Genomic DNA, 18,814 nt, shown 5'->3' with positions numbered 1-18,814 from the left:
TCACGTTTCTCTCTGCATATGAGATGTCACCCACAGGGGAAATTCTGATTATTGACAGGAATTGATACAAGGGTGACTATAATACTGCCCCCTATGTACAAGAATATAAGTACAATAATACTGCCCCCTATGTACAAGAATATAACTACTATAATACTGCCTCCTATATACAAGAATATAACTACTATAATACTGCTCCTATATACAAGAATATAACTACTATAATACTGCTCCTATATACAGGAATATAACTACTATAATACTGCTCCTATATACAAGAATATAACTACTATAATACTGCCTCCTATATACAAGAATATAACTACTATAATACTGCTCCTATATACAAGAATATAACTACTATAATACTGCTCCAATATACAAGAATATAACTACTATAATACTGCCCCTATATACAAGAATATAACTACTATAATACTGCTCCTATATACAAGAATATAACTATAATAATACTGCCCCCTATGTACAAGAATATAACTATAATAATACTGCCCCCTAAGTACAAGAATATAACTACTATAATACTGCTCCTATATACAAGAATATAACTACTATAATACTGCTCCTATATACAAGAATATAACTACTATAATACTGCTCCTATATACAAGAATATAACTACTATAATACTGCTCCTATATACAAGAATATAACTACTATAATACTGCTCCTATATACAAGAATATAACTACTATAATACTTCTCCTATATACAAGAATATAACTACTATAATACTGCTCCTATATACAAGAATATAACTACTATAATACTGCTTCTATATACAAGAATATAACTACTATAATACTGCTCCTATATACAAGAATATAACTACTATAATACTGCATCTATATACAAGAATATACCTACTATAATACTGCTCCTATATATACAAGAATATAACTACTATAATACTGCCCCTATATACAAGAATATAACTACAATAATACTGCCCCCTATGTACAAGAATATAACTACTATAATACTGCTCCTATATACAAGAATATAACTACTATAATACTGCTCCTATATACAAGAATATACCTACTATAATACTGCTCCTATATACAAGAATATAACTACTATAATACTGCCCCTATGTACAAGAATTTAACTACAATAATACTGCCCCCTATGTACAAGAATATAACTACAATAATACTGCCCCATATATACAAGAATATAACTCCTATAATACTGCCTCCTATATACAAGAATATAACTACTATAATACTGCTCCTATATACAAGAATATAACTACTATAATATTGCTACTATATACAAGAATATAACTACTATAATACTGCTCCTATATACAAGAATATAACTACTATAATACTGCTCCTATATACAAGAATATAACTACTATAATACTGCTCCTATATACAAGAATATAACTACTATAATACTGCTCCTATATACAAGAGTATAACTACTATAATACTGCTCCTATATACAAGAATATAACTACTATAATATTGCTACTATATACAAGAATATAACTACTATACTACTGCTCCTATATACAAGAATATAACTACTATAATACTGCTCCTATATACAAGAATATAACTACTATAATACTGCTACTATATACAGGAATATAACTACTATAATACTGCTCCTATATACAAGAATATAACTACTATAATACTGCTCCTATATACAAGAATATAACTACTATAATACTGCTCCTATATACAAGAATATATCTACTATAATACTGCTCCTATATACAAGAATATAACTACTATAATACTGCTCCTATAAACAAGAATATAAGTACTATAATACTGCTCCTATATACAAGAACATAACTACTATAATACTGCCCCCTATATACAAGAATATAACTACTATAATACTGCTCCTATATACAAGAATATAACTACTATAATACTGCTCCTATATACAAGAATATAACTACTATAATACTGCTCCTATATACAAGAATATATCTACTATAATACTGCTCCTATATACAAGAATATTACTACTATAATACTGCTCCTATATACAAGAAGATAACTACTATAATACTGCTCCTATATACAAGAACATAACTACTATAATACTGCCCCCTATATACAAGAATATAACTACTATAATACTGCTCCTATATACAGGAATATATCTACTATAATACTGCTCCTATATAAAAGAATATAACTACTATAATACTGCTCCTATATACAAGAATATATCTATTATAATACTGCTCCTATATACAAGAATATAACTACTATAATACTGCTCCTATATACAAGAATATAACAACGATAATACTGCTCCTATATACAAGAACATAACTACTATAATACTGCCCCATATATAAGAATATAACTACAATAGTACTGCTCCTATATACAAGAATATAACTACTATAATACTGCTCCTATATACAAGAACATAACTACTATAATACTGCCCCCTATATACAAGAATATAACTACTATAATACTGCTCCTATATACAAGAATATAACTACTATAATACTGCTCCTATATACAGGAATATAACTACTATAATACTGCCTCCTATATACAAGAATATAACTACTATAATACTGCTCCTATATACAAGAATATAACTACTATAATACTGCTCCTATATACAGGAATATAACTACTATAATACTGCTCCTATATACAAGAATATAACTACTATAATACTGCTCCTATATACAAGAATATAACTACTATAATACTGCTCCTATATACAAGAATATAACTACTATAGTACTGCCCCCTATATACAATATAACTACTATAATACTGCTCCTATATACAAGAATATATCTACTATAATACTGCTCCTATATACAAGAATATAACTACTATAATACTGCTCCTATATACAAGAATATAACTACTATAATACTGCTCCTATATACAGGAATATAACTACTATAATACTGCTCCTATATACAAGAATATAACTACTATAATACTGCTCCTATATACAAGAATATAACTACTATAATACTGCTCCTATATACAAGAATATAACTACTATAATACTGCCCCCTATATACAATATAACTACTAGAATACTGCTCCTATATACAAGAATATAACTACTAGAATACTGCTCCTATATACAAGAATATAACTACTATAATACTGCCCCCTATATACAAGAATATAACTACTAGAATACTGCTCCTATATACAAGAATATAACTACTATAATACTGCTCCTATATACAAGAATATAACTACTATAATACTGCCTCCTATATACAACAATATAACTACTATAATACTGCCCCCTATATACAAGAATATAACTACTATAATACTGCTCCTATATACAAGAATATAACTACTATAATACTGCTCCTATATACAGGAATATAACTACTATAATACTGCTCCTATATACAAGAATATAACTACTATAATACTGCTCCTATATACAAGAATATAACTACTATAATACTGCTCCTATATACAAGAACATAACTACTATAATACTGCCCCATATATAAGAATATAACTACAATAGTACTGCTCCTATATACAAGAATATAACTACTATAATACTGCTCCTATATACAAGAACATAACTACTATAATACTGCCCCCTATATACAAGAATATAACTACTATAATACTGCTCCTATATACAAGAACATAACTACTATAATACTGCCCCATATATAAGAATATAACTACAATAGTACTGCTCCTATATACAAGAATATAACTACTATAATACTGCTCCTATATACAAGAACATAACTACTATAATACTGCTCCTATATACAAGAATATAACTACTATAATACTGCTCCTATATACAAGAACATAACTACTATAATACTGCCCCATATATAAGAATATAACTACAATAGTACTGCTCCTATATACAAGAACATAACTACTATAATACTGCTCCTATATACAAGAATATAACTACTATAATACTGCTCCTATATACAGGAATATAACTACTATAATACTGCCTCCTATATACAAGAATATAACTACTATAATACTGCTCCTATATACAAGAATATAACTACTATAATACTGCTCCTATATACAGGAATATAACTACTATAATACTGCTCCTATATACAAGAATATAACTACTATAATACTGCTCCTATATACAAGAATATAACTACTATAATACTGCTCCTATATACAAGAATATAACTACTATAATACTGCCCCCTATATACAATATAACTACTATAATACTGCTCCTATATACAAGAATATATCTACTATAATACTGCTCCTATATACAAGAATATAACTACTATAATACTGCTCCTATATACAAGAATATAACTACTATAATACTGCTCCTATATACAGGAATATAACTACTATAATACTGCTCCTATATACAAGAATATAACTACTATAATACTGCTCCTATATACAAGAATATAACTACTATAATACTGCTCCTATATACAAGAATATAACTACTATAATACTGCCCCCTATATACAATATAACTACTAGAATACTGCTCCTATATACAAGAATATAACTACTAGAATACTGCTCCTATATACAAGAACATAACTACTATAATACTGCTCCTATATACAAGAATATAACTACTATAATACTGCTCTTATATACAAGAATATAACTACTATAATACTGCTCCTATATACAAGAATATAACTACTATAATACTGCTCCCATATACAAGCATATAACTACTATAATACTGCTCCTATATACAAGAATATAACTACTATAACACTGCTCCTATATACAGGAATATATCTACTATAATACTGCTCCTATATACAAGAATATAACTACTATAATACTGCTCCTATATACAAGAATATAACTACTATAATACTGCTCCTATATACAAGAACATAACTACCCCCCAAACTATTATTACACTTAGGACTGTTCTAATCTATGAAGGAAGTAGTAGTAAAGTCTTGGAATATTTTTGATTCTCTTTGATCTGTTTTCTCTTTTATGGTTTTATATCTCAGTAATTTATTTCTTGATCTTTGTTTCAGGTCGGTGATGCTGAGATATTGCTTGGACCTTAACCAGCTTATATGTTTTTTTGTTCTTTTTTTAAATAAACAATTTTAATTGTTACTATTTTAAGATGAATAACATTACATGACCCCAATAACTAGATCTCCGCACCCAACTGTGTGGAAATGATCTTCAACTGGACGTGTCTAAGAATGTGAATGACGCAAGATTGTGATAACGAAGAGTAGGGATGGAGTAGAGACAGAGGAGGAGTAGAGGCCGAGGAGGAGTAGAGACCGAGGAGGAGTAGAGGCCGAGGAGGAGTAGAGACCGAGGGCGAGTAAACAACAACAAGGAAAGAACGAGAATGAAGGAAGAAAAAGGAAATAGAAGATGAGGAAGAAGATGGAGAAGATGAAGGATAAAAAGAAATGAATGAGGAAAAAGACCAAAATGAGGATGAGGTAAGAGCGATGACGAGGGGAAGTGATGACAGAAGACCAAGGATGAGCGAAGACCCAGCGGGAGCGAGCAAAGACCCAGCGGGAGCGAGCGAAGACCCAGCGGGAGCGAGCAAAGACCCAGCGGGAGCAAGCAAAGACCAAGCAGGAGCGAACGAAGACCAAGCGGGAGCGAGCGAAGACCGAGAGGGAGCGAAGACCCAGAGGGAGTGAGGGAAGACCAAGCGGGAGTGAGGGAAGACCAAGCGGGAGTGAGGGAAGACCAAGAGGGGGTGAGGGAAGACCAAGAGGGAGTGAAGACCAAGAGGGAGTGAAGACTAAACATAAAGAAAGCCAGAGTGAACAGAGATAGTGATGGATGATGACTGAGGATAATCTTCTGGATCCTCTAAATCAATGATACTGAGCCTAACAACAGAACACTGACTGAGCCGCAGGTACAAGGACTGGGATGATGATGATGAGAGAAGGAGAAGAGGAACAGTGAGAACCGGAGATAGAAGGACCAGAATGGAATCCCAGAGATGATGACCATAGATGAATGATGTAGATGTAAGGACTATAAAGGGGCAATGAAGGACAAGGGCCAGGGGTCTCCTCTGGGTACCATGAGGGCTCAGTTGACTGGGCTGTTGAGGGGCTGCAGCTGTCGTTACATTTTCTTCTCCCTAACGTCATGTACACAGCAGATGATTCCTCATCATGAGATCAATGAAGATAAGGAGGACAAACAGATAAGACGCACAGAGCTCAGCAGCGCCCTCATCTGTCCTGAGACCATCCAATCCACCGGGAGCAAGAGAATACAGAGAGAAGGCAGTGTGACCTGTGTATACCATCGGCGTGACCTGTCTATACCATCAGCATGACCTGTGTATACCATGAGCATGACCTGTGTATACCATCAGCGGGACCTGTGTATACCATCAGCGGGACCTGTGTATACCATTAGCGTGACCTGTGTATACCATCAGCGTTTCAGTCTGACCCCTGTATACTGTTAGTCTGACCCCTGTATAAAGTCAATTATTCTGACCCCTGTAGAGTGCTGACTGGTCTGACCCCTGTAGAGTGCTGACTGGTCTGACCCCTGTAGAGTGCTGACTGGTCTGACCCCTGTAGATTGCTGACTTGTCTGACCCCTGTAGAGTGCTGACTGGTCTGACCCCTGTAGAGTGCTGACTTGTCTGACCCCTGTAGAGTGCTGACTGGTCTGAACCCTGTAGAGAGTGCTGACTGGTCTGACCTCTGTAGAGTGCTGACTGGTCTGACCCCTGTAGAGTGCTGACTGGTCTGAACCCTGTAGAGAGTGCTGACTGGTCTGACCTCTGTAGAGTGCTGACTGGTCTGACCCCTGTAGAGTGCTGACTGGTATGAACCCTGTAGAGAGTGCTGACTGGTCTGACCCCTGTAGAGTGCTGACTGGTCTGACCCCTGTAGAGTGCTGACTTGTCTGACCCCTGTAGAGTGCTGACTGGTCTGAACCCTGTAGAGAGTGCTGACTGGTCTGACCCCTGTAGAGTGCTGACTGGTCTGACCACTGTAGAGTGCTGACTGGTCTGACCCCTGTAGAGTGCTGACTGGTCTGACCCCTGTAGAGTGCTGACTGGTCTGACCCCTGTAGAGTGCTGACTGGTCTGACCCCTGTAGAGTGCTGACTGGTCTGACCCCTGTAGAGTGCTAACTGGTCTGAACCCTGTAGAGAGTGCTGACTGGTCTGACCCCTGTAGAGTGCTGACTGGTCTGACCCCTGTAGAGTGCTGACTGGTCTGACCCCTGTAGAGTGCTGACTGGTCTGACCCCTGTAGAGTGCTGACTGGTCTGACCCCTGTAGAGAGTGCTGACTAGTCTGACCCCTGTAGAGTGCTGACTGGTCTGACCCCTGCAGAGTGCTGACTGGTCTGACCCCTGTAGAGAGTGCTGACTGGTCTGATCCCTGTAGAGTGCTGACTGGTCTGACCCCTGTAGAGTGCTGACTGGTCTGACCCCTGTAGAGTGCTGACTGGTCTGACCCCTGTAGAGTGCTGACTGGTCTGACCCCTGTAGAGAGTGCTGACTGATCTGACCCCTGTAGAGTGCTGACTGGTCTGACCCCTGTAGAGTGCTGACTGGTCTGACCCCTGTAGAGTGCTGACTGGTCTGACCCCTGTAGAGAGTGCTGACTAGTCTGACCCCTGTAGAGTGCTGACTGGTCTGACCCCTGTAGAGAGTGCTGACTAGTCTGACCCCTGTAGAGTGCTGACTGGTCTGACCCCTGCAGAGTGCTGACTGGTCTGACCCCTGCAGAGTGCTGACTGGTCTGACCCCTGTAGAGAGTGCTGACTGGTCTGACCCCTGTAGAGTGCTGACTGGTCTGACCCCTGTAGAGTGCTGACTGGTCTGACCCCTGTAGAGTGCTGACTGGTCTGACCCCTGCAGAGTGCTGACTGGTCTGACCCCTGCAGAGTGCTGACTGGTCTGACCCCTGTAGAGAGTGCTGACTGGTCTGACCCCTGTAGAGTGCTGACTGGTCTGACCCCTGTAGAGTGCTGACTGGTCTGACCCCTGTAGAGTGCTGACTAGTCTGACCCCTGTAGAGAGTGCTGACTGGTCTGACCCCTGTAGAGTGCTGACTGGTCTGACCCCTGTAGAGTGCTGACTAGTCTGACCCCTGTAGAGAGTGCTGACTGGTCTGACCCCTGTAGAGTGCTGACTAGTCTGACCCCTGTAGAGAGTGCTGACTAGTCTGACCCCTGTAGAGTGCTGACTGGTCTGACCCCTGCAGAGTGCTGACTGGTCTGACCCCTGTAGAGAGTGCTGACTGGTCTGACCCCTGTAGAGTGCTGACTGGTCTGACCCCTGTAGAGTGCTGACTGGTCTGACCCCTGACCTCGCTTGTACTCACCCTGATGAACATGTCGAGGGTCTTGTCGTCCATACACGTGTGGTTCCTCAGCAGCTCCCACTTCTCCTGCTGGAAGTTGAGGGTCTGATCCTGCTCGGCCTCGTTCTCCAGGGCCCAGAAGACGGCGGCCCCCAGGAGCAGGTAACAGAAGTAAATGACCAGGATGACCAGGGTGACCGGCACCCGGCAACACCGCAGCTTACTGCAGCAAAGCATGATGGGCCGGAGCCACTGCGGGAACCCTGGAGTCCTCCTAAAATACAGGCTGCTTGTAATATACAGAGTGCTCTAAATATAGGGACTACTCCTAATATACAGAGTGTTCTAAATAAAGGGACTACTCCTAATATACAGAGTGCTCTAAATATAGGGACTACTCCTAATATACAGAGTGCTTTAAATATAGGGACTACTACTAATATACAGAGTGCTCTAAATATAGGGACTGCTCCTAATATAGAGTGCTCTAAATATAGGGACTACTCCTAATATACAGAGTGTTCTAAATAAAGAGACTACTCCTAATATACAGAGTGCTCTAAATATAGGGACTACTCCTAATATACAGAGTGCTCTAAATAAAGGGACTACTCCTAATATACAGAGTGCTCTAAATATAGGGACTGCTCCTAATATACAGAGTGCTCTAAATAAAGGGACTACTCCTAATATACAGAGTGCTCTAAATATAGGGACTACTACTAATATACAGTGTGCTCTAAATAAAGGGACTACTCCTATTATACAGAGTGCTCTAAATATAGGGACTACTCCTATTATAGAGCTAAATATAGGGACTACTCCTAATATACAGAGTGCTCTAAATAAAGGGACTACTCCTATTATACAGAGTGCTCTAAATATAGGGACTACTCCTATTATACAGAGTGCTCTAAATATAGGGACTACTCCTAATATACAGAGTGCTCTAAATAAAGGGACTACTCCTATTATACAGAGTGCTCTAAATATAGGGACTACTCCTATTATACAGAGTGCTCTAAATATAGACACTACTCCTAATATACAGAGTGTTCTGAACATAGGGACTACTCCTATTATACAGCTAAATATAGGGACTACTCCTAATATACAGAGTGCTCTAAATATAGGGACTACTACTAATATACAGAGTGCTCTAAATAAAGGGACTACTCCTAATATACAGAGTGTTCTGAACATAGGGACTACTCCTATTATACAGAGTGCTCTAAATATAGGGACTTCTCCTAATATACAGAGTGCTCTAAATATAGGAACTACTCCTATTATACAGCTAAATATAGGGACTACTCCTAATATACAGAGTGCTCTAAATATAGGGACTACTACTAATATACAGAGTGCTCTAAATATAGGGACTGCTCCTAATATATAGAGTGCTCCAAATATAGGGACTACTCCTAATATACAGAGTGCTCTAAATATAGGGACTGCTCCTAATATAGAGTGCTCTAAATATAGGGACTACTCCTAATATACAGAGTGCTCTAAATATAGGGACTGCTCCTAATATACAGAGTGCGCTAAATATAGGGACTACTCCTAATATACAGAGTGCTCTAAATATAGGGACTACTACTAATATACAGAGTGCTCTAAATATAGGGACTACTCCTATTATACAGAGTGCTCTAAACATAGGGACTGCTCCTAATATACAGAGTGCTCTAAATATAGGGACTACTCCTAATATAGAGACTGCTCCTAATATACAGACTGATACTAATATACAAAGACTGTTCCAAATATATAGACTGCTCCTGCTATGAAGAGACTGACCCTAATGAAGATACTGATCCTCATAGAGAATTATCCTAATATACAGATACTGCTTCTAAAACAGAGACAAATCCTTAAAAACAGAAACATAGAGACAGACCCTAATATAGAGACAGGTCCTAATATACAGAAACTGGCCATAATATAGAGACAATTCTAAGTATACAGACACTGGCCCTAATACAGAGAAATGTCCTAATACAGAAAGACTGGCCCTAATATAGAGACAGTTCCAAGTATACAGACACTGGTCCTAATATACAGGTCAAAATATGCAGAGAATCCTCCTAATATACAAAGGTACTTATCCCAATACATGGAATGCACCTACAGTCCTTACATGATTTCTAATACACAGGCTGCCTATAGAGGATGAGTCTAATACAGAGAAAGGGCCCAATGGTAAGACTGCATCAGCACCAAACATATAGCAGGTCCCTAATACAGAGAGAGATAGAATAGAGATGACTCCTCAGAAGACAGAAGAGACTGATCCTAATATACAGAGACTTCTAATATACAGAGACTGATCCTAATATACATAGACTGAACCTAATATACATAGACTGAACCTAATATAGAGAGACGCTTCTCCAAATATACAGAGACTGATCCTAATATACAGAGACTGATTCTAATATACAGAAACTGATCCTAATATACAGAGACTGATTCTAATATACAGAGACTGATCCTAATATACAGACTGATCCTAATATACAGAGACTGATCCTAATATAGAGAGACGCTTCTCCAAATATACAGAGACTGATCCTAATATACAGAGACTGATCCTAATATACAGAGAGTCACCCGGAGCCCCCGCATACAGACCCCGCAGCAGCCGCATTAGTCCCGATCCCCGCAGCAGCTCCGAGTCCCGCAGTCGCACAGAGCCAAGTGCGGGGTGTCCTGAGCTGAGGGCGGGGCCTCCCGGGAAGGGGCGGCGCCTGTTTAGAGAGGTCCAGGACAGGAGACAACAAGGGGTTAAAGGCTTTATGTAAATAGTAATAACTTTACAATGTATCAGTCCAGACAAAGCTCAACAGTCACTTCCCTCCCCTGTCCTGTTACAATGTATCAGTCTAAACTCTAGGTCTGTACATACAATGATGGGTGTAGTAGTATCTGTATATACAATGATGGGTGTAGTAGTATCTGTATATATAATGATTGGTGTAGTAGTATCTGTACATACAATGATTGGTGTAGTAGTATCTGTATATATAATGATTGGTGTAGTAGTATCTGTACATACAATGATTGGTGTAGTAGTATCTGTACATACAATGATTGGTGTAGTAGTATCTGTATATATAATGATTGGTGTAGTAGTATCTGTATATATAATGATTGGTGTAGTAGTATCTGTATATATAATGATTGGTGTAGTAGTATCTGTATATATAATGATTGGTGTAGTAGTATCTGTATATATAATGATTGGTGTAGTAGTATCTGTATATATAATGATTGGTGTAGTAGTATCTGTATATATAATGATTGGTGTAGTAGTATCTGTATATATAATGATTGGTGTAGTAGTATCTGTATATATAATGATTGGTGTAGTAGTATCTGTATATACAATGATTGGTGTAGTAGTATCTGTATATATAATGATTGGTGTAGTAGTATCTGTATATACAATGATTGGTGTAGTACTATCTGTATATACAATGATTGGTGTAGTACTATCTGTATATACAATGATTGGTGTAGTAGTATTTGTATATACAATGATTGGTGTAGTAGTATCTGTATATACAATGATTGGTGTAGTAGTATCTGTATATATAATGATTGGTGTAGTAGTATCTGTATATACAATGATGGGTGTAGTAGTATCTGTATATATAATGATTGGTGTAGTAGTATCTGTATATATAATGATTGGTGTAGTAGTATCTGTATATATAATGATTGGTGTAGTAGTATCTGTATATATAATGATTGGTGTAGTAGTATCTGTATATACAATGATTGGTGTAGTAGTATCTGTATATATAATGATTGGTGTAGTAGTATCTGTATATACAATGATTGGTGTAGTAGTATCTGTATATACAATGATTGGTGTAGTAGTATCTGTATATGTAATGATTGGTGTAGTAGTATCTGTATATATATAATGATTGGTGTAGTAGTATTTGTATATATAATGATTGGTGTAGTAGTATCTGTATATATAATGATTGGTGTAGTAGTATCTGTATATATAATGATTGGTGTAGTAGTATCTGTATATATAATGATTGGTGTAGTAGTATCTGTATATACAATGATTGGTGTAGTAGTATCTGTATATATAATGATTGGTGTAGTAGTATCTGTATATATAATGATTGGTGTAGTAGTATCTGTATATACAATGATTGGTGTAGTAGTATCTGTATATACAATGATTGGTGTAGTAGTATCTGTATATATAATGATTGGTGTAGTAGTATCTGTATATATAATGATTGGTGTAGTAGTATCTGTATATATAATGATTGGTGTAGTAGTATCTGTATATACAATGATTGGTGTAGTAGTATCTGTATATATAATGATTGGTGTAGTAGTATCTGTGTATATAATGATTGGTGTAGTAGTATCTGTATATACAATGATTGGTGTAGTAGTATCTGTATATATAATGATTGGTGTAGTAGTATCTGTATATATAATGATTGGTGTAGTAGTATCTGTATATATAATGATTGGTGTAGTAGTATCTGTATATATAATGATTGGTGTAGTAGTATCTGTATATATAATGATTGGTGTAGTAGTATCTGTATATATAATGATTGGTGTAGTAGTATCTGTATATATAATGATTGGTGTAGTAGTATCTGTATATATAATGATTGGTGTAGTAGTATATGTATATATAATGATTGGTGTAGTAGTATCTGTATATATAATGATTGGTGTAGTAGTATCTGTATATATAATGATTGGTGTAGTAGTATCTGTATATACAATGATTGGTGTAGTAGTATCTGTATATACAATGATTGGTGTAGTAGTATCTGTATATATAATGATGGGTGTAGTAGTATCTGTATATATAATGATTGGTGTAGTAGTATCTGTATATACAATGATTGGTGTAGTAGTATCTGTATATACAATGATTGGTGTAGTAGTATCTGTATATATAATGATTGGTGTAGTAGTATCTGTATATATAATGATTGGTGTAGTAGTATCTGTATATACAATGATGGGTGTAGTAGTATCTGTATATACAATGATAGGTGTAGTAGTATCTGTATATATAATGATGGGTGTAGTAGTATCTGTATATACAATGATTGGTGTAGTAGTATCTGTATATATAATGATTGGTGTAGTAGTATCTGTATATATAATGATTGGTGTAGTAGTATTTGTATATATAATGATTGGTGTAGTAGTATCTGTATATATAATGATGGGTGTAGTAGTATCTGTATATACAATGATTGGTGTAGTAGTATCTGTATATACAATGATTGGTGTAGTAGTATCTGTATATACAATGATTGGTGTAGTAGTATCTGTATATATAATGATGGGTGTAGTAGTATCTGTATATATAATGATTGGTGTAGTAGTATCTGTATATATAATGATTGGTGTAGTAGTATCTGTATATACAATGATTGGTGTAGTAGTATCTGTATATACAATGATTGGTGTAGTAGTATCTGTATATACAATGATTGGTGTAGTAGTATCTGTATATACAATGATTGGTGTAGTAGTATCTGTATATACAATGATGGGTGTAGTAGTATCTGTATATATAATGATTGGTGTAGTAGTATCTGTATATACAATGATGGGTGTAGTAGTATCTGTATATATAATGATTGGTGTAGTAGTATCTGTATATATAATGATGGGTGTAGTAGTATCTGTATATACAATGATTGGTGTAGTAGTAATGACAATGAGGGAGATTTATCAAAACCCGTCCAGAGGAAAAGTTTCTGAGTTGCCCTTAGCAACCAATCAGACCATAGCAACCAATCAGATCACTACTTTCATTTCTGAAAAAGCCTCTGGATAATGAAAGTAGTGATCTGATTGGTTGCTATGGTCTGATTGGTTGCTATGGACGGGTTTTGATAAATCTCCCCCAATATATATGGAATATTTCTGGTTTACAATCTGCACTTCATTCCTTCACACCAGAGAGTGAGCGTAAGACCCTAGCACCAGCCTCCAGACTACAACACCCAGCATGCCCGGTAAGCCTCCAGACTACAACACCCAGCATGCCCAGTCAGCCTCCAGACTACAACACCCAGCATGCCCGGTAAGCCTCCAGACTACAACACCCAGCATGCCCAGTCAGCCTCCAGACTACAACACCCAGCATGCCCGGTCAGCCTCCAGACTACAACACCCAGCATGCCCGGTCAGCCTCCAGACTACAACACCCAGCATGCCTGGTCAGCCTCCAGACTACAACACCCAGCATGTCCGGTCAGCCTCCAGACTACAACACCCAGCATGCCCGGTCAGCCTCCAGACTACAACACCCAGCATGCCCGGTCAGCCTCCAGACTACAACACCCAGCATGCCCGGTCAGCCTCCAGACTACAACACCCAGCATGCCCGGTCAGCCTCCAGACTACAACACCCAGCATGCCCAGTCAGCCTCCAGACTACAACACCCAGCATGCCCGGTCAGCCTCCAGACTACAACACCCAGCATGCCCGGTCAGCCTCCAGACTACAACACCCAGCCTGCCCGGTCAGCCTCAGACTACAACACCCAGCCTGCCCGGTCAGCCTCCAGACTACAACACCCAGCCTGCCCGGCCAGTCCTCCAGACTACAACACCCAGCATGCCCGGTCAGCCTCCAGACTACAACACCCAGCCTGCCCGATCAGTTTCCAGACTACAACACCCAGCCTGCCCGGTCAGCCTCCAGACTACAACACCCAGCCTGCCCGGACAGCCTCCAGACTACAACACCCAGCCTGCCCGGTCAGCCTCCAGACTACAACACCCAGCCTGCCCGGTCAGTCCTCCAGACTACAACACCCAGCCTGCCCGGTCAGTCCTCCAGACTACAACACCCAGCATGCCAGGTCAGCCTCCAGACTACAACACCCAGCATGCCCGGTCAGCCTCCAGACTACAACACCCAGCCTGCCCGGTCAGCCTCCAGACTACAACACCCAGCCTGCCCGGTCAGCCTCCAGACTACAACACCCAGCATGCCCGGTCAGCCTCCAGACTACAACACCCAGCATGCCTGGTCAGCCTCCAGACTACAACACCCAGCATGCCTGGTCAGCCTCCAGACTACAACACTCAGCCTGCCCGGTCAGCCTCCAGACTACAACACCCAGCCTGCCCGGTCAGCCTCCAGACTACAACACCCAGCATGCCCGGTCAGCCTCCAGACTACAACACCCAGCATGCCTGGTCAGCCTCCAGACTACAACACCCAGCATGCCTGGTCAGCCTCCAGACTACAACACCCAGCCTGCCCGGTCAGTCCTCCAGACTACAACACCCAGCATGCCCGGTCAGCCTCCAGACTACAACACCCAGCCTGCCTGGTCAGCCTCCAGACTACAACACCCAGCATGCCCGGTCAGCCTCCAGACTACAACACCCAGCCTGCCCGGTCAGCCTCCAGACTACAACACCCAGCATGCCCGGTCAGTCTCCAGCTGGGGAGACTCTACAGATCTGTGCAGACGCTGATGTGTGGGATCTGCAGGTTGTCCGGATTCCCTTGACTGATATATACAAGTTGCGATAACGGAAGGAAAACCACAATGAACTGAACTGTAACCCAGTGACACGACACCTCCCCTGTGATCAGTCGTAGCCTCATCTCTGCTTGGAGATGTCTTACACGTTACAAACTTTTTGGAATGTTCTTAGGTTCCTGATGACTGAATGTTTCCTGTATAAACCACAAAAAAATTTCACTATACAGTGCAACAATAATACCACACAATAATGCTGAAATAATACCATCATACAGTACCCAAATACCACCTTATGGGGCTCAAATAATACTGCCATACAGCGCTCAAATACAACTACTATACAGCGCTAAGATACAACTACCATAAAGTGCTCAGATACAACTACCATACAGTGCTCAGATACAACTACCATACAGCGCTCAGATACAACTACCACACAGTGCTCAGATACAACTACCATACAGCGCTCAGATACAACTACCATACAGCGCTCAGATACAACTACCATACAGCGCTCAGATACAACTACCATAAAGTGCTCAGATACAACTACCATAGAGTGCTCAGATACAACTACCATACAGCGCTCAGATACAACTACCATACAGCACTCAGATACAACTACCATACAGCGCTCTGATACAACTACCATACAGCGCTCAGATACAACTACCATACAGCGCTCTGATACAACTACCATACAGCGCTCAGATACAACTACCATACAGTGCTCAGATACAACTACCATAAAGTGCTCAGATACAACTACCATACAGCGCTCAAATACAACTACTATACAGCGCTCTGATACATCTACCATACAGCGCTCTGATACAACTACTATACAGCGCTCAGATACAACTACCATAAAGTGCTCAGATACAACTACCATACAGTGCTCAGATACATCTACCATACAGCGCTCAAATACAACTACCATAAAGTGCTCAGATACAACTACCATACAGTGCTCAGATACAACTACCATACAGTGCTTAGATACAACTACCATACAGCGCTCAGATACAACTACCATACATTGCTCAAATACAACTACTATACAGCGCTCTGATACATCTACCATACAGCGCTCAAATACAACTACTATACAGCGCTCAGATACATCTACCATACAGCGCTCAAATACAACTACCATACAGTGCTCAGATACAACTACCATACAGTGCTTAGATACAACTACCATACAGCGCTCAGATACAACTACCATACAGCGCTCAGATACAACTACCATACATTGCTCAAATACAACTACCATACAGCGCTCTGATACATCTACCATACAGCGCTCAAATACAACTACTATACAGCGCTCAGATACAACTACCATAAAGTGCTCAGATACAACTACCATACAGTGCTCAGATACAACTACCATACAGCGCTCAGATACAACTACCATACAGTGCTCAAATACAACTACTATACAGCGCTCTGATACAACTACCATACAGTGCTCAAATCCAACTACTATACAGCGCTCAGATACAACTACCATAAAGTGCTCAGATACAACTACCATACAGTGCTCAGATACAACTACCATACAGCGCTCAGATACAACTACCATACAGCGCTCAGATACAACTACCATACAGTGCTCAGATACAACTACCATACAGCACTCAGATACAACTATCATACAGCGCTCTGATACAACTACCACACAATGCTCAGATACAACTACCATACATCACTCAGATACAACTACCATACAGTGCTCCGATACAACTACCATACAGTGCTCAGATACAACTACCATACAGTGCTCAGATACAACTACCATACAGCGCTCTGATACAACTACCATACAGTGCTCAGATACAACTACCATACAACGCTCAGATACAACTACCATACAGCGCTCAGATACAACTACCATACAGTGCTCAGATACAACTACCATACAGCACTCAGATACAACTACCATACAGCGCTCTGATACAACTACCATACAGCGCTCAGATACAACTACCATACAGTGCTCAGATACAACTGCCATACAGCGCTCAGATACAACTACCATACATTGCTCAGATACAACTACCATACAGCGCTCAGATACAACTACCATACAGTGCTCAGATACAACTACCATACAGCGCTCAGATACAACTACCATACAGTGCTCAGATACAACTACCATACAGCACTCAGATACAACTACCATACAACGCTCTGATACAACTACCATACAGTGCTCAGATACAACTACCATACAGTGCTCAGATACAACTACCATACAGCACTCAGATACAACTACCATACAGCGCTCTGATACAACTACCATACAGTGCTCAGATACAACTGCCATACAGCGCTCAGATACAACTACCATACAGCGCTCAGATACAACTACCATACAGCGCTCTGATACTACTACCATACAGCGCTCTGATACAACTACCATACAGTGCTCAGATACAACTACCATACAGCGCTCAGATACAACTACCATACAGCGCTCAAATACAACTACTATACAGCGCTCAGATACAACTACCATAAAGTGCTCAGATACAACTACCATACAGTGCTCAGATACAACTACCATACAGCGCTCAGATACAACTACCATACAGTGCTCAGATACAACTACCATACAGCGCTCAAATACAACTACTATACAGCGCTCTGATACAACTACCATACAGTGCTCAAATACAACTACTATACAGCGCTCAGATACAACTACCATAAAGTGCTCAGATACAACTACCATACCGTGCTCAGATACAACTACCATACAGCGCTCTGATACAACTACCATACAGTGCTCAGATACAACTACCATAAAGTGCTCAGATACAACTACCATACAGTGCTCAGATACAACTACCATACAGCACTCCGATACAACTACCATACAGCGCTCCGATACAGCTACCATACAGCGCTCTGATACAACTACCATACAGCGCTCAGATACAACTACCATACAGCGCACTTATACAACTACCATAC

General features: G+C 39.3%; 1 protein-coding gene across 2 annotated transcripts in view; it reads right to left on the bottom strand.

The window, feature by feature from the left end:
• Nucleotides 1-11,057, bottom strand: part of KCNK17 (potassium two pore domain channel subfamily K member 17) — a 44,367-nt gene extending 33,310 nt beyond the window's left edge. Inside the window, exons 1-2 of one of the 2 annotated variants that reach the window (XM_056568641.1) lie at nt 10,953-11,057; nt 8,337-8,589 (exon numbers count right to left, since the gene is read on the bottom strand). In XM_056568641.1, coding sequence (XP_056424616.1) covers nt 8,337-8,552 — 216 coding nt within the window. In that variant the 5' untranslated portion in view covers nt 8,553-8,589; nt 10,953-11,057. Of the gene's footprint in view, nt 1-8,336; nt 8,815-10,952 lie in introns of those variants that run through there. The other variant, XM_056568642.1, reaches the window with a different exon arrangement.
• Nucleotides 11,058-18,814: the final 7,757 nt, after the last annotated feature.

The sequence above is a fragment of the Hyla sarda genome, chromosome 3 (assembly GCF_029499605.1).
Source record: "Hyla sarda isolate aHylSar1 chromosome 3, aHylSar1.hap1, whole genome shotgun sequence".
In the NCBI taxonomy this organism is placed as follows: domain Eukaryota; kingdom Metazoa; phylum Chordata; class Amphibia; order Anura; family Hylidae; genus Hyla; species Hyla sarda.
Note: the sequence above shows the minus strand (reverse complement) of the source record. Positions and strands in the feature narration are given on the sequence as shown.